This window comes from Sciurus carolinensis, chromosome 8 (assembly GCF_902686445.1).
Source record: "Sciurus carolinensis chromosome 8, mSciCar1.2, whole genome shotgun sequence".
NCBI lineage: Eukaryota > Metazoa > Chordata > Mammalia > Rodentia > Sciuridae > Sciurus > Sciurus carolinensis.
Window position 1 is genome coordinate 132,619,037 of NC_062220.1, and position 24,544 is coordinate 132,643,580.

Sequence of the window (24,544 nt, forward strand, 5' to 3'; positions counted from 1 at the left end):
CATGTGTCGTTGTCCTTGATTAAGTACATAGATTTCACCTAAGAGGTACACTGGTTTTAAAAAAAAAAAAAAAAAAAATCACTGAGTTATAGTAGCACTTTGTACCAAATTTGTTTTTGTATTTTGATGCTGGGATTGAACCCAGGGGCACTTAACCACTAAGCCACATCCCCAGCCCTTTTTATTTTTTATTTCAAGACAAGATCTCACCAAATTGCTTAGGGCCTTACTAAATTGCTGAGGTTGACCTTCAACTTGGGATCCTCTTGTACCCAATTTGTAAAGAATAGGGATGGATCATTTTGCTTGGAGATAATGAGAGTTGATCTGATGGTGATTTAAGAACTTCAACCTCAAGTGTAGATTTAAAGTTCTATTATAATTCAAGGCCAACCTTGTAAATTAAATTGCCTAAAAGAAAAAGGGAGGCTTGCAAATAAGAGAATGAAGAATCAAGATGCCCGGGGCTTTTTTTTTTTGGTAGCAGGATTGAACCCAGGGTGCTTAACCACTGAGCCACATCCCTAAACCTCCCCCACCCCCTTTTTTTGAGACAGGGCCTCCCTAAGTTGCTGAGGCTGGCTTTGAACTCAGAATCCTCCTGCCTCAGTCTCCTGAGCTGCTGAGATTACAGGTGGGCACTCCTGTGCCCTCCTCCAAGGCTACTTATAATTCTTTTTTCAGAAAGAGAAAAATACAAGTGGGACTAGTAACCCATTTGCATATAATCACTTTGTGGGATGGAGGTTGGTTTTAGATAAGGAGTTCTCAAGCTTTAGTCTACTTTGAACAATCTCCCCGCCCCCCGCCTTTTTTTTTTTTTTTTTTTTGTACTGGGTATTGAACCTAGGAGCACTTTGCCACTGAGCTACATGCTCAGCCCTTTTTATTTATTTTGAGACAGGGCCTCACTAAGTTGCTGAGACTGGTCTTGAACTTGTGGTCCTCTTGCCTCAGCCTCTCAAGTGGCTGGGATTATAGGTGTGTGCCACCACACCCAGCTATTTTGAACACTTTTAAGACCTGAGCAGAAAGTTAGCCCTCTTGCTGCTCTGAATAGAATAGGTACCCAGGAACAAATGCAGCTCTGACCGATAAGGTAAAGATAGATGACAGCTCAGGTTTTCACAGTGATCAGATACTATCTACCAGGTATATATGTAAAAGTTCACTTATGTAGTTTGTTAGATAGTTTTTTAGAGGGAAATAATGTTTTCCAAACTGAACAGGTCTGCAAGCAAATATTAGATTCATTTCCTTGGAAGCGTACTTTTTGCTTTCCGTTAGCATCAGGAACTCAGTGCCTTGTTTTGGTTAGATCTTTTCCAATTCTGTCTTCAGAAGAGTCAGTTACTAAGGAATGACTAAACATCCATTTTTTTCTTTTTAGGTGACTGAACAAGTGGGATAGGGTTCACAATAACAAAATACCATCATTGCTCTTCCACATGCTCACTGGGTATCCCCTTCCCAGAATGGCTACTCAGGTCTGTTGAGAAGGCTCTTGTTCACCCAGCCTTGGCAAAGAGATATTACCTGTTTGAAAATAATAGGAAAGAATGTTACAGCTGAGCCTGCTGTCCATCTGCTCTGCTGATATAACTAATCACTTGGTTTTCATGGAAAACACTGGAAGTAAGTATAGCTTCATTCCAGTTTTCCTGAGTATCTGAAAGAATTACAGTTATTGTACACTTCAATAAGGAGTAGAGATAGGTTAATTAGCCATTTATGCACAGGAAGGAGTGGAAGAAGAAACTAAGACTTCACTCTTTTTGTTCCAATAAGCAGTCTGAAACAAGGTTCTGTTTGGGAGATAGTACATATGATCAGTAGGCATTTGCTGAAGCAGTGACAACTGTCAGGCTCTGCAGGGGCATGTTTTAGAGTTTTGTCATAAGTTTGCTATCCTCCTTTCCCATCCTTGTGTTAACCAGATAACCAGAGTTGTCTTAACTGGGATGATCTTGAAGAGGTAACTCCTGCACTGACCAGAGCTGAGGCTGGTCTGAATGCTTCTCCCTCAAGAGATGTCCTGGACTAGACCTGGCACTTGAAAAGCATTAACTTTTGAAAGTTTTGGTTAGCCCCATTCTCAATTGCCAAGGGGTGCAGCAGCTCTGAGCACTGACCCAAATGCACAGAGATAAAACATTGAACCTGCCCGAGGTTCTGGATTTTATTGGCCTGGAGTTCTTTTAAAACTCCTACTGTAGTGAGGTTAAAGATGACAGTCTCAAACCAGGGATTGCAAACTGATGGCTCCCAGACTACATCTAGCTTGCAGGTATGTTTGATTTGGCCCGCACAGCACTTTATTATTGTTAATTTGAATTGATTGCCAACAATTAAAATTTTGGAAGTATCACACAAAATGCCAAATACCCATTTTCTGGGAAAATGGGCTTACGTTCCTGGTTGGCTTCAAAAGAGGCATTGAATGCCAGCTGCTCCCTTAGGCAGAGCTCCAGATTTGCCACCCACCATAAACCCCCAGCCCTGTTTTGCTCTTTCATTGCTGATTAGACCTTAGAGTAAGTATGATACCTGCACTCTACTGCCCTCCTAATGCAGCACATACCTGGGGGGGCCACAAAATACTCTTCCACCACGAAATGGGAGTTTTGCAGTAGTTCTTCAGCACAGTTGCCTTCTGCTACATTATCGGATCTCAAGTACAGACATCTATAAAACCCAGAAGCTCAAGATTACTTTTTCAGAGAATGAGGCTTCTAAGGCAGTGGAGAGGGTCAAGAATGGGAGAATAAGCCAGGTGTTGTGGCACATGCCTACAATCCCAGCGTCTGGGGAGGCTGAGACAGGAGAATTGCGAGTTCAAAGCCAGCCTCTGCAAAAGCCAGGCACTAAGCAACTCAGTGAGACTGTCTCTAAATAAAATACAAAGTAGGGCTGGGGATATGGCTCAGTGGTCAAGTGCCCCTGAGTTCAATCCCTGGTACCCCCCACCAAAAAAAAAAAAAAAAAAAAAGAATGGGAGAACAAGGGAACAGCATATTCATATTCTTGATTTATGGTCACTGCTCCGGGATAGAGGAGCTATGGTCAGGAGTAGACCAAATACTCATCTACAGTTTATAGATTCTCCCAACAACTATAAGGTAAGTGGTAATTATTTTTCAGAATTTAGTTTTCTTTGCTCCTGGTACTGGGAATTCATCCCAGGGTCTCACACAAACTAGGCAAGTGCTCTATCACTATATCCCCATTTCTTTTTTTATTTTCATTTAGAGATAGGGTCTTGTAAGTTGCTGAGGTTGGCCTTGAACTTGGGATCCTTTTGCCTCAGCTACCCAGTATGATGCTTATAAGTGTGTACCACTGTACCCAGCTTAGGATTGCTATATTTAACAAATGTTTTTGGAAGCTTACTATGATTAGATTACTTTTGGTGGAGACATGGGAACGCAATTACAATATAGTCATATTAAATCTAACAAGTAAGCAAAGCCTGCCAACAGACAAGTAAGAGGATACCTAACCCAGCCTGAGTGAGACTCATGTACTCAGAATAGGTAATGTCACTGTTAAAGGATGGAGAGTGAATTTCCTGGTAGATGCAGATGCATGGATCCCAGTGCAAAAGCCCAGCAGATTCAGAGGACAGGGAGTTCATCAGGCTGCTGTGTGGTCTGCTTGGATGGAAGAGGAAGCTGGATACCTAAGCAGGGATGGAGAAGGAAACTTGCTCAGGATTACTAAGTGCTATACCACTGAATTACATCCTTAGCCACCTCTTCCCCTGACCACCCTGTTTTTGGAGTCAGGGTGTTGTAAAGTTGCTGAGGCTGGCCTCAAACTTGAGATGCTTCTGCCTCAGCCTCCTGAGTCACTGGGATTACAGGTGTGTGCTACTGGGCCCTGCCCTAATGGGGTTTGAGTCATGTCACAGAGGGGTAGGAATAATATGAATACCTGGGCAAAGGCTGCTTGCATTGAAGGCTCAGTTACAAGATTCTTTTAGGAAAGGACTAAAAGAATCCTGGCATCCAGCCCAGAGCTAGAAACAATAAATATTTATTCATGCTATGAGAGTTGGAGTCTTCCAGGTCTTAACCTATCTTAACTGTGGCCTTAAGAATGATCTTACCAGACCCTAAGTTTGTTCAAAAAAAAAAAAAAAAAAGTTTTGTGTTGGTATTTTTAATGGGATTATGCTTTCATTTAAGACAACTTGGAGAACAAAAATTAAAACCACCCATAAAGGGAACCACTGGTCTTTGCTATTTATTTATTTATTTAGTTTTTGGTGCTGTCATACTGGGGACTGACCCATGTAAAATGCCTTATATGATTGCTGGGAAGATCAAAAATAATGGTATTAAGAATAAAATTTGATAATGGTGGGACCACATTCCCTGCAGTAAAAGGGGTGCTGAATGGCACACTCATTTTACTCATTTTTCAGAAAGAGCAAGTATACCCTACTATACCTTGGTCTCCATCACTCATTCAAAGTATTTGAATGTTCTGACAAAGATTCTGCTATCAACAACAGGCTTAAAAGCCATTGCTTCCCTTGGACTGGCTAATGGACCAGTTCTGCCAGGCTTAATAGTAATTGATTTGTTCACTCATTGGGTACAGGTTACCTACATAAGTGAGATTTCCGGGAAAACAAAATTCACACCTTTAAATACCACACATTTCCACTTAATTGCTATTTACAATGGAGTTATTCCTAGAGTAGATACACATCTCCCTATATTCTTCATCATGGGCTAATGAACCCAGGGTGGGTCTCTGATAGTGGCCCAATAGACCCCTTCACATGGCAAGTTGCTTAATTTTCCTGTACCCCAGAATCTTGTTTAAAACAGGAGGAGATGAGCTATTCTGGTGTTTTCTGTTTTTGTAGTGCTGGGGATTGCATGCTGTGCCTCAGGTCAGTTATTGTTGACAAAGGTCTACTTCACCTCCTTTCTCAATTAGAGTTCTACAAGACAAGTTAGTATAAATACTCCTGAGACACCCATTTTGTGAATAAATCAATCTCGTATGCATCTGGGCTAATATTAGTTATGTATTATCGTTGGAAGAATTGAAGAAAATACTTCACTTTTTCTGTATTCTGATCAGATGAGAAAGGCTTAAGGCTGTGAAACTAGAAATACACTCGCTAAAGCTCAAAGACGTCACCAGAAGCTGAGGAAAATAACTCCTAAAAAACACAGAAAGTGCCGTTCCAGCATAGAATAAAAGAAAAGTGACTCATTTGTGCTTCCCCTGGTCCTTGGACTGGCTGATGGGCCAGTTCTACCAGAGGTGGGGTGGGGTGATATTGAGGATTGAACCCAGAGATACTTTACCACTGAGGTACATCCTCAGCCCTTTTTATTTTGGGACAGGTTCTCAAAATGAGTTGCAGCTTATAAATTGCTTAGGGCTTTGCTTAAATTGCTGAGGCTGGCTTTGAACTCTCAATCTTGCTTCAGCCTCCCGAGCCACTGGGATTATAGGTGTGCACCTAGGGGTTCACTTTAGCTGGCATATATAGAGTAGTAGTTGAGAGGAGGGTCTGAATCCCAAGTGCTGGGTTCTCTACTACCTATGAAATTCTGAGCCTTTACATCTAAAATCAGATATTCTTGTCTTCCAAGGTTGTGATAACTGAGATAATGCGTATAAAGTCTTAATCCCTAATACTAAACATGCTAATGCTTTTTAGCTCAATGACATGTTATTAGTGGACAAAGAGATTTCTGTGGGCTAGTCAGGACTTTTACACCTAGTATGACTATTGCCCAAAACCCTGGTGAATACCTGTCTTCACTTTACTAGGTTCTCTTTCATATTCAGTCAGGCAGTGTATTCCAAACATTCAGGTCCTACAAATAGCACATTGAATAATTAATAAGAATTATTAACCCAAACAATGTAAAATTTATGGGAAGAGTGCAGATCACTTACTGCCAAATTAAGATTCCAGGTCCAATTTCCTTGTTATTTTTTTTCACAAACTCTTTGTAATGGGAATGAAATAAAACTGTTATCTATCCACCCCCTGCCCCTACCTTCCCAGTTGCTACACATTTCTTTATAGTTCCACTCTATTTGACTTAGGAAATTCTGACTAATTTGTTGTTTTCTTTTATCAAGGAAATTAGTAAAGAACATTCATTCAGCCAGGCTCAGTGGTGCACACCTGTAATCCAGGCAACTCTGGAGGCTGAGATAGTAGGATCACAAATTCAAGGCCAATCTCAGCAATTTAGCAAGGCCCTAAGCAACTTAGGAAGACCATGTCTCAAAAAGGGCTGAGGATGTGGCTCTGTGGTAAAGTGCCCGTGGGGTTCAATCCCCAGTACCAAAAAAGAATTGATTCAGCAAACATTGACTGAGTATCTGCTCAGTGCTAGGCATTGAAAACAACATGAGCAAAACCAAACATGCTCCCTGAATGAGCATGAGAAGAGGAGTGGAATAATCTTCATGTAGATTATCAGCTCTATCACACATCGTGAGAGAGCCACATGTTCTGAAAAAGAACCTAACTCATTATTATGGTTTGGATCTGGAACTGTCATCTCAAAAAATTTCATGGTTTTTGTTTTGATTTTTTGGGGTACTGGGGGTTAAATCGGGGGTTGCTTTACCACTGAGCTACTCAATGCAGCAAGGATAAGAGGGCTTTTGGGAGAAAAATTGGATGATGAGAACTGTAGCCTCTTCAGATTAATGGATTAATAAGCTGAATGAACTACTGGATAGTAACTATGCAGTTGGGGGGTGGTTGAAGGAAGTAGATCTCTGGGGGTGTGGCCTTGACACCTTTCTTTCGGTAGAGGGATTGAACCCAAGGGCACTTAACCACCGCTAAGTTGCTTAGTTTAAGTACCCTTGGATTCAATCCCCAGTAGCTAAATAAATAAATAAATAAATAAATAAATAAATAACAAAGAATGAAGATTCTTGAGGAAGTGGCCATTGACCTCTGAAGAAGAAAGGGAATTAAGTAGGTTAAAAAAAAGGAAGGGGCTGGGGCTGTAGCTCAGTGGCAGAGTGCTTGCCTAGCATGTGTGAGGCACTGATTCAATCCTTAGCACTAGATAAAAAAAGAAGCACATTCTGTCCATCTGCAAATACAAAAAAAGAAAAAAAGGAATTGGTAGAGTGAGCTGGGGATAAAGGCAAGGGCTGAGAATTCTAAGAAGGAAAGAGTATGAGAGACTGAAGAAGTGAGAAGATAAAATGCTGGCTTGGAGAGGTGGGCAGGGGCTGGGTTACAGGATGTCCTGCCAGCTGTGGTGTAGCTTTTGTCTGTATCCTAATGTGGAAAGTCTTGGGCAGGAAATAACATCAGATTTCTTTTTGAAGCACAGTGTAATTTTAGGCAAATGGTTACTCTCTGAACCTGAGCATAAGATTGCAAAGTAAAGAAAAGATGTAAAGAAATCAAACACTAGAAGGTGAGAAGAACAGACAATGAGGCTAACTGGACATAACTTTCCCAAAGCACTTTACACAAAGGTTTGGTTATAGATCCGGCTTTCTGTTGTCACTAATGACAACTTATCTTTCTTGGTCTCACTTATAGTTAGTTGTTTTAAAAATAAAAATAGGTTAAAATTACCTTTAGGAAAAGGAGAGGATAGATGGTTGTAGATTACCCTGTCCTTAGATACCCATCTTCCTTTTTAAGACAGTGCAGTTCCAAACAGCAAACAAAACTGCTGGAAGGAAGCTTTTCAAAATAGAGCATTTTTAGCTGGGCACAGTGGCACATACCTCTAATTCCAGCAACTCTACTCAGCTTGCGAGGTTGAGGCAAGAAGGTCATAAGTTCAAGGCCAGCCTCAGCCCTAAGCAATTTGATGAGACCATCTCAAAATAAAAACTAAAAAAGGGCTAGGGCTGTAGCTCAGTGGTATAGTACCCCTGGGTTAAATCTCCAGTACCCCCCCAACACAAATAAAAACATTTTTAAAAGTTGTATTAAGATTTAGCAACAAATGGTGGGTAGAGGCTGTACCCTTTTTGTATTCACAAGCTAGTTTGTCAGTGACCCACGCCTCCAATTTTACTACACTATAGTACTTTACTAGATATTCTGTCCCATTAGGCATTTGCTTTGGGCCCCTGGTATACAATGAAAAGTTGTTTCCTTCCACATTGCCACTTTTTTTTTTTTTTTTTTTTTTTTTGAGACCAGTCTCCTGTGTTACCTAGGCTTGCTGTGAACTCCTGGGTTCAAGCAAACCTCCAGCCTTAGCCTCTGGAGTAGCTGGAACTTCAGGTGTTGGCCACCACACTGAACTTCCCATTTATTTTATTTTATTTCTTATTTTAATGTTTATATATTTATTGGTACTAGGGCCACTGAGCCACATCCCCAGCCTCTTATTTTTTGAGACAAGGTCTGTCTTAAGTTGCCGAGTCTTGCCTAGAACTTGTGACCCCCCTGCCTTACTCTTCCAAGTAACTGAGATTTCAGGCAAGCATCACTCTGCCCAGCTAGTTAAATTATTTTGAAGAACAAATATTCCACTGCATGAGGATATATTTGTTATTTATTTAGGTGATTTCTGGGTTTGGCTTGGTTTTGGGTGTTCTAAACAGTTTTGCAATGGTCACTTGTGCATTTTTCTTTCCTCCTTTTTTTTCCCCCCCTCTAGTACTGGGGATTAAATCCAGGGCCTCCCAAGTGCTCTACTTCTGAGCTAGACTCCCAACTCCTTGTGTCTGTATCTTGATGGTCTTTCACATACTTTCCATAAGGAAACACTGGGTCAGAAAATATGTACATTTAAATTTTTGAAACAGTAATAACACTAATCAAGTCGGAAAATGAGCTCACATTGTAATAACAGACATAAATCAATACAAAACAAAACGTGAAGAAAACAAGAGTTGGTGACTGAAAGGACACAGAAGTTGCAGCCCTGAGTAGAGAGAATCGAGTGCCAAGAGGGAGAATGCTATGTAACAATATGGACGGGGACTGCAGGAAAAAGCATCAGCAAATGCAAAAATCCTAGGGACCGAATGAACTTGACTTAGTGGGGAAGCAATTAAGAAAGCCATTATGCTGTACAATCAGCGGCTCAGGAGGCTGAAGCAGGAGGCTCAGGAGTTCAAAGACCGCCTAAGCAATTTAGCAAGGCCCTGTCTCAAAAAATAAAGGGCTGGGCGTGCGGCTCAGTGGTTAAGCGCCCTTGCGTTTAATCTGTAGTTCCCAAAACCAAAAAGTAAAGTGTGGCTGGGGGTACAGCGGGAATAGTATGTCAGAGTGGTTAGGCAAGGACTCTAAAGTAAGGCCTGAAAGGCGATGATTAACAAGCAGTTCGGCTTTTGTTCCTACGTAAACTGGGAGGACTCGTTGATTCTAAACACGATCCATAATGAACAAAGAGAAGAATGAAACCACTTACCAGCGAGGTGACATTGGGCAAATTCCTAACCATGCTACAGCTTTTTCGCCCCCTGAAACGGTACATCAGTCGCCACCACAAACCGCTGCGAAGGGTCCACAGTGAGGGCTTTGGGAACCGCAAAAGCGACTTTACCTGTCTTCCAGTACCGACTCCATGGGCTCCACCCCATCGGTGTTCACCGCGCGGAGCCGGTCAGCAAAGGCGACGGCTTTCTCCAGCCGCACCACCGCCTCGCGGCTGCCGAAGTCCACCAGCGCTAGACGTTCCAGGTGCTCGATCACCTCGGCCGTGATCCGACCGCTTCCCTGGGGTAAAGGGGATGTGGGTCGCGGAGAGGCCTACGCCGTCTGTCAGCCACCCACCTAGACGCTCATGGCCTTTACCTGAGAATCCGCCTGGCAGGTGAAGCCCCGGCGCCCGCCCAGCGGGGCCCGAAAAGCCAGCCACACCGCCCGTGCGCACATTTCTTCCCTTTTCGGTCTCCGTAGTGAGGCCAAACGAAATGCCGAGCGACGCGCCTAAGAGTGATGACATCAGAGTGCGCCTCGTCGCCTCCGCCATAGCCATGAACAGCGTCGGGGAGGCATGCACCGACATGAAGCGCGAGTACGACCAGTGCTTCAATCGCTGGTTTGCCGAGAAGTTCCTCAAAGGAGACGGCTCCGGGGACCCGTGCACCGATCTCTTCAAGCGCTACCAGCAGTGCGTTCAGGTGAGCCGCACCGGAGGCGCCGACTACCCCCAGGCCCCGTGTTCTCCGCTGTGTTCCCAGCCACTAGCGTCGTGTCTGGCGGACTTTGGGATTGGGAGGGTGGAGGAAGACCGCAGTGAAGCCGGTGGCAGGAGTCCTTTCCCCTACCATTACCACTGAGGCCGCCTGGATGCCTTTCCGGTTGACAAAGTTAAATATTTTTGCAATGCTTTACTTTTTACGGAGCACAGTACATTCTTTGGTTCATTTATTTGTGCTCATCCTGAACTTGCAAAGTGGCCACAGTTATCCGTATTTCATACATGGAGAACTGACACCCAGAAACAAATTAACTGGTTTTAACTCACTAGTATTAGGTTTCCTTGATTCTTTTGCCCGTGGTGCACCTTTCCACCAATTACTGTTAGATATTCCGGTGATTACCATCCTCTGGCCTGTTCCACACTGTGAACGGTCCTATTATTTTCGTTATAATTCTTTTATTGGCCTGTTTCTCGAACAGTTTCCTAAATGGAGCTAGTAAAGTTTCATTCTGGCTCAAACAGTCCTGGGAAAAGCACTTTCACTGAGTTAACCTAAAACAGCCTTCTGTATTCCACCAGGGAGTTGCTGTCTTTACCCTATTTTCAGATGATGACAGCAAGGCTGGCAAAGCCAGTAAGTCCTTGGAATCCAGATTTGAACCCATGTTATCACTAAAATAGTGAGGATGCCCTTTGTCAGATTTCTCTTCTGAATTCTGAATTTTAATGGTTCCTTTAGCAACTCCTTTTTGAATCTTTCTGTTCATACATTTGATTTCTTTATAATGGTACTGTTAAAAAGTATGTCATTTGAATCTTGGGTTCTGAGTCTATATGGTTCAATCTGATTTTACTGTTGTGCCAACATATTTTATTTGCAAAGTTTTGACTTTAAGCTTCCTATGCAGCTTTATAATGTGTTTTCTTTTTCCATCAGAAAGCAATAAAAGAGAAAGAGATTCCTATTGAAGGACTGGAGTTCATGGGCCATGGCAAAGAAAAGCCTGAAAACTCTTCTTGATATTGACTGTCACCTTGAAAATGGATTCCTATATCAGGAAATTGAGGACTCTGGATTTTGTCAACTAAGGCTGTGAAGATAGCTGTGGGATTCAATGAATTTAGGAGGGAGTTGTTTTATTTCTTCTCTATTGATGTTTTCCTCTCACTTGTAAAAGATGATGAACCACCGCTCTGCTTTGAGATGATTTCTCACTTGATCTGGCATCTTCCAGAACCTCAGTGGGCTAAAACTGAACAGTTTCTCGGGATTATGGTTGCAATACATGATCTAGAATCAGCTTTAAATATATCTTGTATATAAATTATTGATAAACTAGTCAAGATGATCAGGGTTGCCTGACTTCTTGGTTTTTGCTGCAAAAGACATTAGGTACATTGTACTGGGGTCATTGTTCATGAAAGCAATCAGTTAGGACCTCTTTTTTCTCTCAGGTAGCTAATGCTTTAAAACGGGATCCAGGCACAACAGTCTCATCTAATTTATTTTTATATAGTAACTCACAAAGATTGTTGGTGGCCTGGGTTAGCAAAGAGGAAGACATTTTTTAGCAGACAATTTCCTGCCTTCTTGTCCAATTAAGACATGAAGCTTCAAGAATGTTAAAATGAACACCATTTCAGAATTCACAGCATAGTTCTGGAATTACGTTACTTGGAGTTGCTGTGGCAAAAGATCCCAAACCACAAAAGTTTGCTATTGCCAATTATCATCCCAAGTTAATAAATTAAGTCAACCTGCATATAATAAAAAAGTCAAAATGCTGCATCTGGTTAAATGGAGGGGAAAGGTGCTTGCTTTATTTGCCTTGTTTGCCCACCCTGCCCTATAATGCCTGTAATCATGATGGAATAAATTTTAACATTTAATTTTTATCATTATTTGCCCCTGGAACTTGGTTTACTTTATGGAATACCTATTATCCCACATAATCTTATATATATACTGAAGAGAGGTTTGTGCTTTATAATTTAAAGCTGAAGAGAAAGTGAAGATTATCTGGGTGTGGTGGCACAGCCTATAATCCCAGTTACTTGGGAGGCTGAGGCAGGAGGGCCGCAATTTTGAGGCCAACCTGAGCAACTTAGTGAGACAGTTTGAGTAAAAAATAAGAAGGGATAGGGATGTAACTCAGTGGTAGAGCACTTGCCTAGCATGTGTGAGGCCCTGGATGGAATTCACAATACTGGAAAAAAAGAAAAAGTGAAGATTTGTGTAAGGTAGGTAATATGGTATAGAACCATATAGAGGTAAGGTATAGAAACCTGACTTTTTCCTAAAATTTATATCCATTGTAGTCTACAGATTTTTTTTTTGCGGGGGGGAGGGGGGGGTGTACAGAGATTGAACCCAGGGGTGCTTTATCACTGAACTACATACACAGCCCATTTTTTTTCTTTTTTTTGTACTGAAGATTAAATCCAGGGGTGCTTAACCACTGAGCCACATCTCAGCCCTTTTTTGAGACAGGGTCTTGCTAAGTTGCTTAGGGCCTCGCTAAGTTGCTTAGGGCCTCACTAAGTTGCTGAGGCTGGTTTTGAATTTGTGATCCTCCTGCCTTAGCCTCCTGAGACACTGTAATTACCTGAGTCTTTTTATTTTTCATTTTGATACAGGAGTCTCACTAAATTGCCCAGGCTGGCTTCGAACTTACAATTCTGCCTCAGCATCCTGAGTAGCTGGGGTTACAGGTATGTGACACTGCACATACTGTCACTGATTACCAAAACAGATCTGTTAAGAATTCTTTGCTAGCCGGACGTGGTGGTGCATACCCATAATCCCAGTGGCTCACGAGGCTGAGGCAAGAGTATCACAAGTTCAAAGCCAGCCTTCGCTAAACAACTTGGTGAGACCCTGTCTCTAAATAAAATACAAAATAGGGCTGGGGATGTGGCTCAGTGGTCGAGTGCCCCTGAGTTCAATGCCTTGTACCCACCTCCCAAAAAACAACAAAAAATTCTTTGCTGGGCATGGTGGCACACACCTGTAATTCCTGTGAATAGAAGACTGAGGCAGAAGGATCACAAGTTTGAAGCCAGCCTCAGCAATTTATTATGAGGCCCTAAACAACTTAGACCCTCTCAAAAAATTAAAAGGGCTGGGGATGTGGCTCAGTGGTAAAGCATTCCTGGGTTCAATTCCTGGTATCAGAAACAAATAAGCAAACAAAACCCCAACAATCCTTCAAATAGTAGGGTGTGGTTGCATGTGCCAATAGTTCCATCCACTTGGGATTCTGAGGCAGAGTTGTTTAAGCCTAGGAACTTGAGACCAGTCTGGGCAATATAGTAAGATCCCATCTCCAGAAATCTCTCTGATGTATAATTTAAGAGCTTACTATATTCAGGGCTGAGGATATACCTCAGTTGGTAGAATGCTTGCCTCATATGCACAAGGGTCTGGGTTCGATTCCCAGCACCACACAAAAAAAACCACAAAAGCTTACCATATTCAAATTACTGTTAAGCCTAAAAAGGCCACATATTAATAGACTTCTCACATCCTGGCAAAAAAGACTATATAAAATTGATACTCAAAAAATAATTTCAGGGCTGGGGCTGTCGCTTAGTGGCAGAGCTGCTTGCCTAGCACTTGTGAGGCACTGGGTTCGATTCTTAGCACCACATAAAAAATAAAAGCATGCTGTCCATCTACAACCACAAAAAAAAATTTTTTTTTAAATGTCAACTGTTCTTCATCCTACTTTGACTTCATCCTCTCTAGAAAGTGACTCCAACTAGCTCAGCTTTAAAAGTTTTCAATTTTTTAAAAAGTGTTATTTTTGTTTATTTTGTGCTGAGAATTGAACCCAGTGCCTCACACTTGTAGGCAAGCACTCTACCACTGAGCTACACCCCAGACCAAAAAGTTTTCAATTTTAATGACAAATTTATCACCCTTTCAGGATAATTTTGTAACTAATACTGTTTCTCCTAATTCTTTTTTTTAATAAATAATTTTTTTAGTTGTAGATGAACTCAATACCTTTATTTTATTTATTTTTATGCGGTGCTGAAAGGATAGAACCCAGTGCCTCACAAATGCTGGGCAAGCGCTCCACCACTGAGCTACAATCTCAGCCCTGTTTCTCCTAATTCTTAATGGCTATGGGATAATTTTGATTTCAGAAACAAATAAAACCAAGACTATTAAGCAGAAATGTGTCCCACTGCCTTTATTTCTCTAAAGGTTTCTGACCTTGCCAACCTTGAAGATGCTAAATCTTAACCCCAAGATTAAAAACGTGACTCCTCTGGAGAAAATTTTCCAACTATGCAGAGGATTCTGCACCAAAAGCTTCTGGACTAGGACATGAGAAAGCTGAAACCCAGAGGAAGCACCTCTTACTGAGAATCACAGGTATCTCAGGTGTAAACTGCAGCCAATCTGCTGGCCATTCAATGTCTTTGGCACCCCAAGTCTGTCAGGGGCCTCTCTTAATACTTAATTAGATCTGTTGCTCTGTACTCTGGTTCTTTGGCTTTACCCATCCTAGGCACAAGAAACCAAGGATCTGTTATAGTTCTTCTGTGAGGTGGACCTTAAATACTATAAAAAAGCACAGACCTTCAGTACAGAAATAGAAATAACGATATTAATTTCTAAGGAAAAATACACTAAAGAATGTAATTTTCAGTCGGATGTGGTGGCACACACCTGTAATCCCAGCAGCTTGGAAGGCTAAGGCAAAAGGATCATGAGTTCAAAGCCAGCCTCAGCAACAGTGAGGTGCTAAGCAACACAGCAAAACCCTGTCTCTAAATAAAATACAAAAAAGGGCTGGGGATGTGGCTCAGTGGTTGAGTGCCCTGAGTTCAATCCCAGTAAGCCCCCCGACCCCGCTCAAAAAAAGCAACTTTCAGCTCAATGCAATCTAAGTTTAAGTTATTTATTTAAGCCATCTCCTGCCACAAAGAGATGGAAGATCAGTATAATGGTCATCATTTGATACAAGTAAGGTAGTTTAAGGTCCCGTATACTTTTCTGGTCTTCTTGCAGAGTAATGGTCCAAACCAGTGCTGTGGTCCCTGGTGCCTGGGTAATGGTCCAGATTCTCTATTCATCTTCATAGCCAGTTGGAAGTGGATTCACATGAGGGTTATGGAATAGAGTATGGTTACCATCTCCCCAGGGAAAGGGCTGTGGAATGAAGATGTCAGTTAATACTTCCAGAAAACGGTTCAGAAAGAACACTGCCATGAACTGCTTACAACAGGGTAATATATAAAAAAACAAAAGCAAAATGGAAATTAAGTCCTTTTTTTGGCATATTCCAACCTTCCCATAATTTAAGGGAGCTCCTATAACTACCTTCCAGGGGGGCCATTCTTTTTTTTCTCAGTATTGGTGATTTACCCCTGAGATATATTCCCAAGTCTTTTTAAATTTTTTATTTTGAAATAAGGTCCAAGTTGCCCAGGATGGCCACTAACCAACCTGAGATCATCCTGCCTCAGGCTCCCGAGTAGCTGGGATTTTAAGCATGCACCACCACACTGGCCCAGGGGCCATTCTTAAAGTAGAAGTAGGAAAAGAAAGCTCAAGTTAGTTGTTACTCACAAGACTCTCCCTGGTAACTAGTATATCTAGTGCTGTATTTGTGAAAGTGTAATCCTTAAACCAGCCATGGTGGTACATGCCTGTAATCCCCCCACTACTAAGGAGGCTAAGGCAGGAAGCGTTCTTCCTTTCCTTTCCTTTTGTTTCTCTCACTCCCTTTCTTTCTTTTGGAACCCAGGAGTTCATTACCACTGAACTACATCCCTCAGCCCTTTTATTTTTTATTTTGAGACAGGGCCTTGCTAAATTGTTGAGGCTTGCATCAAACTTGCAATTCTCCTGCCTCAGCCTCCCAAATTGCTGGGATTACCAGCTGCACCAATGCAATCAGCCAGGAAGATTTCTTGAGCCCATGAACTCAAGAGCAGCCTGGGCAATACAGTGAAGACCACCTCTGGGTGGGGGAGGTGGTGGGGAGTCAGGTTGGGGATATAGCTCAGTGGTAGAGCACTTGTCTAGTATGTGTGAGGCTGTGGGTTCAGCCCCAGCATTGCAGAAAAGTAAAGAAGGAAAAAGCGTAATTCTCAAACCGCCTACACCAGAATGGTATCAGTAGGCACAGTGGAGAAGATACTCATTTAAATAAGATTTTAGGCTCTATTCCAGACCTAAAACACTCTCTGTACTGGGAAACTACAACCCACCCTCAATTACTTTGCTCACTGCATTTGAAAAGCATTGCTCTAGGGCAATGATTTCCAGCCCAAGGTGATTTCTGCCCCTCCAGGGTACATGAGGTAGTATTTGGAGACATTTGGGGTGGGGTGGGGGGACAGTACTGCCATCTAGTGGATAGAGTCCAAGGATAATGCTAAACAAATGATTATCATACCTGAATAGCCACAGGGAAAAGGAGATAGGTATTGCGGGGAGTAGAGGAAGCTGTCACTCTCTTCTTTATGTAGCTAGTACCTGGCAAATGCTCAGATCATGTCACTCCATAAAGGTTTCCCAAATCTCCCAAGTTTTATAGCAATAAACAACTGTTTCAAAACTGCATCACAAGGCAGAACATTGGATGAATCAGAAAAAAGGAAACCTGAAGGGCATTCACTGTTATGACCTTGGGGGAAAAAAGATATGACCCCAAATGTATTTCTCTTCCATGAAATGGGGGCATATAAATATTCTGACTGCAAAAATTAAACAAGAAACTGTACACTCCTGGCACCCACGCATTTGGAGCTTGAAGAACTTGTGCTAGGGCATACACAATGAAAAGGGAATGGACAATCGTAAGGACCGCAAGGGCGTACCTTGGTTCTGATGCGGAGATGGGGATAGGCGATGAACTCGGGTCTCTCGTGCTCTCCGTGGTGCGACTTGAGGAAAACATTCAGCATGCTCACTCCCACCCCCGGGAGCGCGACGAAGTAAGTGAGGGCTCTCCACATGCGAGCTGCAGAGGGGCCACAACCATTCAGCCCCAGCAGACCAGCCGGATCTCATTCTCCCTCCCCCAAGGTCACAGTCCCGCCCCGCCTCGCTAGCGTGGGGATGCGACACGTCCCGCCGACCCCAGCCCCAGTACCTGAGCCCTCCTCGCCGTGGGCGCCACTCGACATGGGCCGCCCCACCTGTGGGCGGGACCGACCCAGCAGCCTAGAAAGACGGGACGAAGACACCGCCGCCGCCACCATTTTGACCTGGATCACCAAAGCGGCGGAAGCGGAAGTAGGAAAAGAGCCCTGAGGGCGGGACCAGGACCTGAAATAGAAGTTCCCATTGGACGACGCCTTCTCAATAGCATTAACGGAGACGGCGGAGCCTGCGCGCTATCATCCCGACCGAAGGAGTCCGTGTCAAAATCCTCCGAGTAGCCGAGCTAAAGGGAGGGTGCGCTCTGCGGGTTCCTCCTGGCTTCGCCCTCTCTTCCAGCGCATGCGTGTTGCCTCCAGTCTCCGTGTGGTACCACCTGGGTCGGGGGCACCGACATCTCTTTGGAGCTCCCTCGATGGAAGTCCAGGGACAGCGGTGGAAGTTCCAAGCGCGCACCACCGTAGCCAACATGCCATTCCTCTTCCTCGCCATCTTCTGACTGCGTTTTTTTCATGGCACCTGACACCATCATCACTGTCATCATTGCAGTGTTTTCTCTGACTCGCCGCCCCCGTCGGAATCCAACTTCTGTGTTATCGGGCGTTTGCCATTGCCGCATTCTCACAATTCTATTGGAAATGGTGTCATTTGGAGTTGTGCCTGGCACGTAGCAGGTGCTGAGTACAATTTGCTGAATGAATGAATGAATAGCGATTGAAACCAGAATCGGTACCAGGAAATCTGGATTCTAATCCCGGCTCAACAGCCTCAACTTCTGCCCTCCGGTCACGCTGGCTTTCTCTCCCTTAGAATTCTAGAAATAAAAATTGTAGAGACAATTTTTTTTCCTTCTCATCTTTTTCCTTCCTCCTACGTGTCTAAAACACTTCTACAAATAAATGTAGGTGGCTGGGGTTGTAGCTCAGTGGTAGAAGTGCTTGCCTCGCACGTGTGAGGCACTGGGTTTGATCCTGGGCACCACATTAAAAAAATGAAGATATTGTGTCCATCTACAACTAAAAAAAAAAAAAAAAAAAAAAGATTTAAAATAAATAAATGTAGGGAGGCTGGGGTAGTGGCTCAGTGGTAGAGCGTGTGCCCAGCATGTGTGAGGCACTGGGTTCCATTCTCAGCACCACATAAAAATAAATAAATAAAAATAAAGGTCCATCCACAACCAAAATATATAGTTTTTAAAATGCAGCTTAAAAAAATTAGATAAATGTAGGGTTGGGGATGTGGCTCAGTAGTAGAGCAACTGCCTAGAATTCTCCAGGCCCTAGGTTCAATCCCCAGCACCTCAAAAATTTTAATAAGATAATAAAAGTTTTAAAATATATGTATAGGGGCTGGGGATGTGGCTTAGTGGCAGAGTACTTGCCAAGTATGGGAGCAAAGCTGGGTTTGATCCCCCGTATTGAAAAAAAAAAAAAAGATACATATATACATATATATATATGTATATATATAAATATATATATATATATATATATGATGACTGCAAACTTTTCTTATTGTAAACAAATGGGGTACATCTCGTTTCTCTGTACATGAAGTAGAGGCATACCATTCGTGTAATCATACATTTATATAGGGTAATGGTGTTTGATTCATTCTGTTATTTTTTCCCTCCCCCCCCTTCCCACCCCTCTTTTCCCTCTATACAGTCCCTCCTTCCTCCATTCTTGCCTCCCTCCCACCCAATGCAAACTTTTTGATTGTAGGTTCCTTTAGGGATGTAATGAAAGTTTTGAAGCTTTTTCACACACACAAAAAAGCTCACCTGAGAAGCTAGGTACAGTGCTTGCCTAGCATGTCCAAGGCCCTGAATTCAATCCCCAACATCACAAAAACAAACAAAAGAATTTTTTAAAAATTAACCTGCATGGAAGCACACACCATTTTAGCAATGTTGGGGGAAGGGTACATCTGGAGATCCCCTGAGAGTATTTGTGCTTCATATTAAGAACCCCTGGGGTAGGAGACAAACAGGAACCCTTAGTGTTCAAAGACTCAGCTCATATCTTTTCCCTTACAGCCTATGTGATCTCCTGGGGCAAGTTAGATGAAACCAATGCTTTCAAGTCATGCAGTTTCATGAACACAAACATTTAAGATCATATTACTAGAGCTTTACCATCTGATCCAGAATTATATCTTTCCTTTTTAAGTTTCATGGTGTAATCAGAATCATCAACTCACTAGGTATCCTTAAACTCAAAGAGTGTATGAAGCACAGAGCCTGACCATAGGTCAGGTCCAAGCAAAGGGATCAGGAATCCTAGGTTGAAATCGCTGGTCTCTCAGCTGCCAACTACATTTCCTCTTTAAAATGGGACTGTAATATGCATTTCTTCATCCCTTCATCCAACAAATATTTATTAAAACCCAGCTCCACCAGGTGCAGTAGTGCACACCTGTATTCCCAGCAACTCAGGAAGGAGGATGACATCTTCAAGATCTGCAAGAGCGGGACTGGGGTTGTGGCTCAGTGGTAGAGTGCTTGCCTGGCAGGTGTGAGGCACTGGGTTCAATTCTCAGCACCATATATAAATAAATAAATAAATAGATAAATAGATAAATAAATAAATAAATAAAAGTCCATTGACAACTAAAAAAATATTTAAAAAAAAAAAAAAAAGATCCGCATGAGCAACTTAGTGAGACCCCCTCCAATAAAAGACCCTGGGGAAGTTACTCAACTGTAATGAGGGTGTTCATTTAGTGTTAACTAAAGTGCCTACAATGTGCTAGGGTGTGCAGAAGTCCACAAGAGCTCTTATCACTCTCATGCAGCTTGCATCAAGTAGGGAAGACAGTTTTAAACAAAAAAATACCCATTGCCTGTTAAAAATTCAACAAGTGGGCTAGAAATGTAGCTCAGTGGTAGAGCACTTGCCTAGCATGCACAAGGCTCTAGGTTCTATCCTGAGCACTGCCGAAAAGTGTTCATTCTCCTACCAGGTGCAGGGGTGCATGCCTGTAATCCCAGAGGCTCAGGAGGCTGAGGCAGGAGGATCACGAGTTCAAAGCCAACCTCAGCAACTTAGCAAGGTCCCAAACAACTCAGTGAGACCCTGTCTCTAAATAAAATATTAAAAAGGGTTGGGGATGTGACTCAGTGGTGAAGCGCCCCTGGATTCAATCTCCTGTACAAAAACAAAAAGGTTCATTCTCTCATAGGGCTTTCCCACACGTTGCAGGCTGGCACACTGTTAAGCAAAGAGTCTGCCTATCACATGCTGGAGCACACAGTACATACTCAGGTATGGTAAGTGTGATGTTATTGCCAGGTATACTCAGCACTTGCAAAGTCTTGAATGACTGAATTTAGATAGTCTAGAAAAACCAAAATTATCAGGGGAAAATATGAATATTTATTGAACACTTATTTTGTGCCCAAATCTGAGTCTTTAACTTACCCCCCGACACACACACATACACAACCACAAACACACCATATCTGGGCTGGGGATATAGCTCAGTTGGTAGAGTGCTTGCCTTGTAAGCACAAGGCCCTGGGTTCAATCCCCAGCACCGCAAAACAAACAAGCAAACAAACAAAAAACACCATATCTAACCCCTCAACAAATTCTGCCATCTCTTCCTTCAGCTGTTCTCAGAATCTGACTCCTTACCACCCATTGCTGCCCATTTAGTCAAAGGCATTCTCATCTCCCACCTGGACAATTGCAACAGCCTCCTAACAGATTCCTGCTGCCCCATTCTCTACATTAAAGTCAGAGGACTCCTATAAGTCAGGTCAACTCCCTGTCTCCTTGCAGTCCTCAGAGTAAACAATAAGTCCTCAAAGTGGGCTACCAGGCCCTACCTAACCTGGGCCTAATCACCTCTCTGACGTCATCCCATCCTCCCCCGCCACCTGCTGTCTTCATCTCTCCAGCTACATTGGCCCTTTTGCCTTTCCTTGAACACATCAGGCACGCTCTTGCCTTAGGATTTTTACACACGTTTATTTCTCCGCCTGGCAGAGTTTTCTTTCCAGATAGCCCTATGAATTACTCTCTTATTGCACTCAAGTCTCTGCTTAAAATTCATCTTATCGAGAGATCTTTCCTGATGGAAGAGAAATAGCCCCTCCCCACCCTGACACTCTATCCGCCTTGCGGTGCCTTATCCATCTTCATCACGCTCACCACCATCTGCTATATTAAATATTCATGGAATTATTGTCTGCCTTCCTCCACCAAACACCCCACAGGGGTGGGGACTCAGTTTTGTTCACTGGCACATGGTGTATGATAGGCATTCACTGAGTATATATTAATACTAACCATGATCCTATGAGGTAGATTCTGTTTTCCCCATTTTTTTCAAATATCAGAGATGTGCTGGAAAGTGTTCAAGGTTAGGCAAATGACAGACCCACGCAGTTGAGAACTCCAGCTAGTTTTAGCCTCAGAATCATACAGGGTTTGGTTTAGGAACCACACCAGCTCCAAGGGGTCACCCCGTCTAGCTCATGCTGATCTGATGCTCTAAATAGGAATCAGTGAGAAAAAGAACAACTTAATTTCTGGTTCCCTGACTGAATGGAGAAGAGTGCTTACTAGAGGTTGGGAAGGATGTGTGTTTGGTGGGGAGGGTGGATAAAGGGAGTTTGGGTTTGATCAGCGCACGCCACATGCATGTGTGGAAATGTCACACAGATCCCTATTCATATACAGAATTAATACAAGTTGATAAAAATAAAATAAAATTATTTAGAAATTTCTGACCTCAGTAGGTTTTGAAAGCAGAAACATTTCAAGACATCCTCAAGAATGGGTGGAACCATCAAATGTGTTCTTGGGGTGCTGAGGTGGCACGTGCTACCTCTCACTGAGACACACCACCCACTCTCCCCAGGACACCCGGCCTCTCTGTGTAAGGAGACTCTCCAAGGCCATAACCAGCCAGGCCAGGATTTGACGTCATCCTCTCTGGCAGCTGGTGATGTTTACATTCGGGCTGAGGCCGCTCAGGCTGTCTCTGATGCCCTATTTCCTTGAAACAGGGAGCTGACGGTGAACACCTCCATGCTGGGACAGCTGCTGGTGGTGAAGGGATGTGCTGGGGTGAGACGGGAGGGGCTGTCCAGCCAAGGACAGGGCTTACTGGAGGGGACATTTTTCTGGGACACCCCACAGGCTCCTTCTATTCTGGTTTCTCCCAGCTAAGAGCACCTTTCATTCCTGGACCAATAAATATTTGTCCACCAAGCAACTGATCCTAGGAAAAGGCGCTGGTACTGAGGCATCTTTCCAGCAGGCTCAGGGGAAGCCAGGGAGTTGTGGCCGCCACCTCCACCCTCTCCATACCTTGTCTGACCTGCTCAGAGTATCTTTCTTTTTTTTTTTTTTTTTTCCCCCCCTCCCCTCTGAGGAGCCGGGGATTTGAACCGGGGTCCTTGCGCATGCTAGGCGAACGCTCTCCAACAAGAACCACTTCTTCAGCTCCATCTGACCTGCTCAGCATCTTTGATTCATAGAATTAGGGATCTCCACTGTGTGCCTAGACTTGGGACACACCAGTGGCCTTTGTGGAGTGAGTTCCCAATTTTTTTTTTTTTTTTTTTTTTTTTTTTTTTGTACTGGGGATTGAACCCTGGGGCGCTTAACCACTGAGCCACATCTCCAGCCCTCTTTTTTTAAAAATATTTTATTGAGAGACAGGGTTTCACTAAATTGTTTAGGGACTCACTGAGTTGCTGGATCTGGCTTTGCACTCATGATCCTCCTGCCTCAGCCTCCTGAGCTGCTGGATTACAGGTGTGCACCACTGTGCCCAGCTGGTTGAGTACCTAGTTTAAAAGGAGAGACTGGCATGTGAACAGTTTGTTACAACTAGTGCAATAGGTTCTGCAATGGGGAGGCAGAACGGCATGGGTATGGCATCAAGTTCAAGTGCCAGGTTTGCTAGTTATAGAAGTAAGTCAAGTGAAAGTCTTATTTATGAATTGGAAATATGTGAGGACTTGGGGTAATCAATATTACGTTTATTTAGCTCTCACTGTGCAATGGGGTCTTCACCTGTATTGATTTAGTCATACAGCACTCTTATGAGATAGATGCTATTTTTTTCATTGTTGTTACTGGGGATTGATCCTGGGGTGCTTTGCCATTTAGCATCCCTAGTCTTTTTTATTTTTATTTTGTGACAAAGTCTTGCTAAGTTGCCGAGGCTGACCTTAAACTTGTGGTCCTCCTGCCTTAGACTCCTGAGTTGCTGGGATTATAGTTGTGTACCACCACTCCGCTGAAATAGGTGATATTCATATCCCCATTTTAGGGATGAGGCAGCTGAGGCACAAAAAGATTTAATCATTTGCCTAAGTTTTGCCCTATTAGTGACACAGTCAAGATTTAAATTCAGTGGCACATTTAACCACTATAAGAAACTGCTTCGTTAAGTCAAGTGACCTTAACAATGCCTGGCACAAAGTGAAAGGTTCGCCAGGCACAGTGGCATAGGCCTGTAATCCCAGCTACTTGGGAGGCTGAGGCAGGAGCATGGCAAGTTCAAGGACAGCCTCGGCAATTTAGCAAACTTGCATCAAAAAAAAAAAAAAAAAAAAAAAAAAAAAAGCCAAGTGTAGTAGTGCACACTTGTAATTCCAGTGACTCGGGAAGCTGAGGCAGGAGGATCACAAGTTCGAAACCAGCCTCAGCAACTTGGTTAGGCCCTGAGTAACTTAGTGAGACTGTATCTCAAAATGAAAAATAAAAAGGGTTGGGGATGAGGCCCAGTGGTAAGCACCCCTGGGTTCAATCCCCAGTACCATCAAAAAAAAAAAAAAAAAGGAATGCTTAATAATTGTTAACTGTTGGATCTGGTAATGGGAGCACATGCCTGTTCTAGTACTTGGGAGACTTAGGCAGGAGGATGGCTTGAGCCCAGAATTTCAAGGACAGCTAGGTCACAGAGTGAGAATATAATATGTTTAAAAAAAAAAAAAAAAAAAAAGGTTAACTCTTGATATTGTCATGCTCAAGGGAGGAAGGTATAGGGTGTATGGAAGCAAAGCAGAGGGGCATTTGGTATGGACTTTGAAGCAGGCAGTCAGGAAGGCTTCCTGTGGGAGGTGACATCTCTCTTTTACACACACATACACACACACACACACACACAAGAGTCAAGGAGTCAGGGGTAAGTTTGGGTTGGGAGGGAGTTGGAAAGAGTTTTCCATGTAAACACCATCAGAAAAAGAAAAACAAAAGTGTGAGTACTAAATCTAGAATCCCAACCAATGCCTTCAGGCTGGAGATGTGAGGGGATGAAGGGTTCAAGGACT

General features: G+C 43.1%; 3 protein-coding genes across 3 annotated transcripts; 1 reads left to right on the top strand and 2 right to left on the bottom strand.

The window, feature by feature from the left end:
* Nucleotides 1–1,361: 1,361 nt before the first annotated feature.
* On the bottom strand, nt 1,362–9,916 carry Gatc (glutamyl-tRNA amidotransferase subunit C). The gene is made up of 4 exons (XM_047561601.1): nt 9,776–9,916; nt 9,525–9,697; nt 2,582–2,685; nt 1,362–1,536 (listed from the first exon to the last, which is right to left on the bottom strand). The coding sequence occupies exons 1-4, from the start codon at nt 9,854–9,856 to the stop codon at nt 1,484–1,486; spliced, it is 411 nt and encodes a 136-aa protein (XP_047417557.1). The 5' UTR covers nt 9,857–9,916; the 3' UTR covers nt 1,362–1,483.
* Nucleotides 8,281–12,029, top strand: Triap1 (TP53 regulated inhibitor of apoptosis 1). Its single transcript, XM_047561602.1, has 2 exons — nt 8,281–10,104; nt 11,065–12,029. Exons 1-2 carry the CDS (start codon nt 9,895–9,897, stop codon nt 11,146–11,148), a joined length of 294 nt encoding a protein of 97 aa, XP_047417558.1. The 5' UTR covers nt 8,281–9,894; the 3' UTR covers nt 11,149–12,029.
* A 2,995-nt stretch (nt 12,030–15,024) lies between these two features.
* LOC124991034 (cytochrome c oxidase subunit 6A1, mitochondrial) lies at nt 15,025–17,404 on the bottom strand. The gene is made up of 3 exons (XM_047561690.1): nt 17,243–17,404; nt 16,968–17,110; nt 15,025–15,291 (listed from the first exon to the last, which is right to left on the bottom strand). The coding sequence occupies exons 1-3, from the start codon at nt 17,349–17,351 to the stop codon at nt 15,208–15,210; spliced, it is 336 nt and encodes a 111-aa protein (XP_047417646.1). The 5' UTR covers nt 17,352–17,404; the 3' UTR covers nt 15,025–15,207.
* Nucleotides 17,405–24,544: the final 7,140 nt, after the last annotated feature.

What these genes read in the sequence shown, in the direction of transcription:
- Triap1 (XM_047561602.1), top strand. Translation starts at nt 9,895, where the DNA reads ATGCCGAGCGACGCGCCTAAGAGTGATGACATCAGAGTGCGCCTCGTC. An exon ending in GCTACCAGCAGTGCGTTCAG is followed by an intron (nt 10,105 to 11,064) that starts GTGAGCCGCACC and finishes TTTTTCCATCAG; the next exon opens with AAAGCAATAAAAGAGAAAGA.
- Gatc (XM_047561601.1), bottom strand. Translation starts at nt 9,856, where the DNA reads ATGTGCGCACGGGCGGTGTGGCTGGCTTTTCGGGCCCCGCTGGGCGGG. An exon ending in CCTGCCAGGCGGATTCTCAG is followed by an intron (nt 9,698 to 9,775) that starts GTAAAGGCCATG and finishes CCTTTACCCCAG; the next exon opens with GGAAGCGGTCGGATCACGGC. An exon ending in GTATTTTGTGGCCCCCCCAG is followed by an intron (nt 1,537 to 2,581) that starts GTATGTGCTGCA and finishes ATTTTCAAACAG; the next exon opens with GTAATATCTCTTTGCCAAGG.
- LOC124991034 (XM_047561690.1), bottom strand. Translation starts at nt 17,351, where the DNA reads ATGGTGGCGGCGGCGGTGTCTTCGTCCCGTCTTTCTAGGCTGCTGGGT. An exon ending in CCACGGCGAGGAGGGCTCAG is followed by an intron (nt 17,111 to 17,242) that starts GTACTGGGGCTG and finishes GCCCCTCTGCAG; the next exon opens with CTCGCATGTGGAGAGCCCTC. An exon ending in ATCTCCGCATCAGAACCAAG is followed by an intron (nt 15,292 to 16,967) that starts GTACGCCCTTGC and finishes TTCATTCCACAG; the next exon opens with CCCTTTCCCTGGGGAGATGG.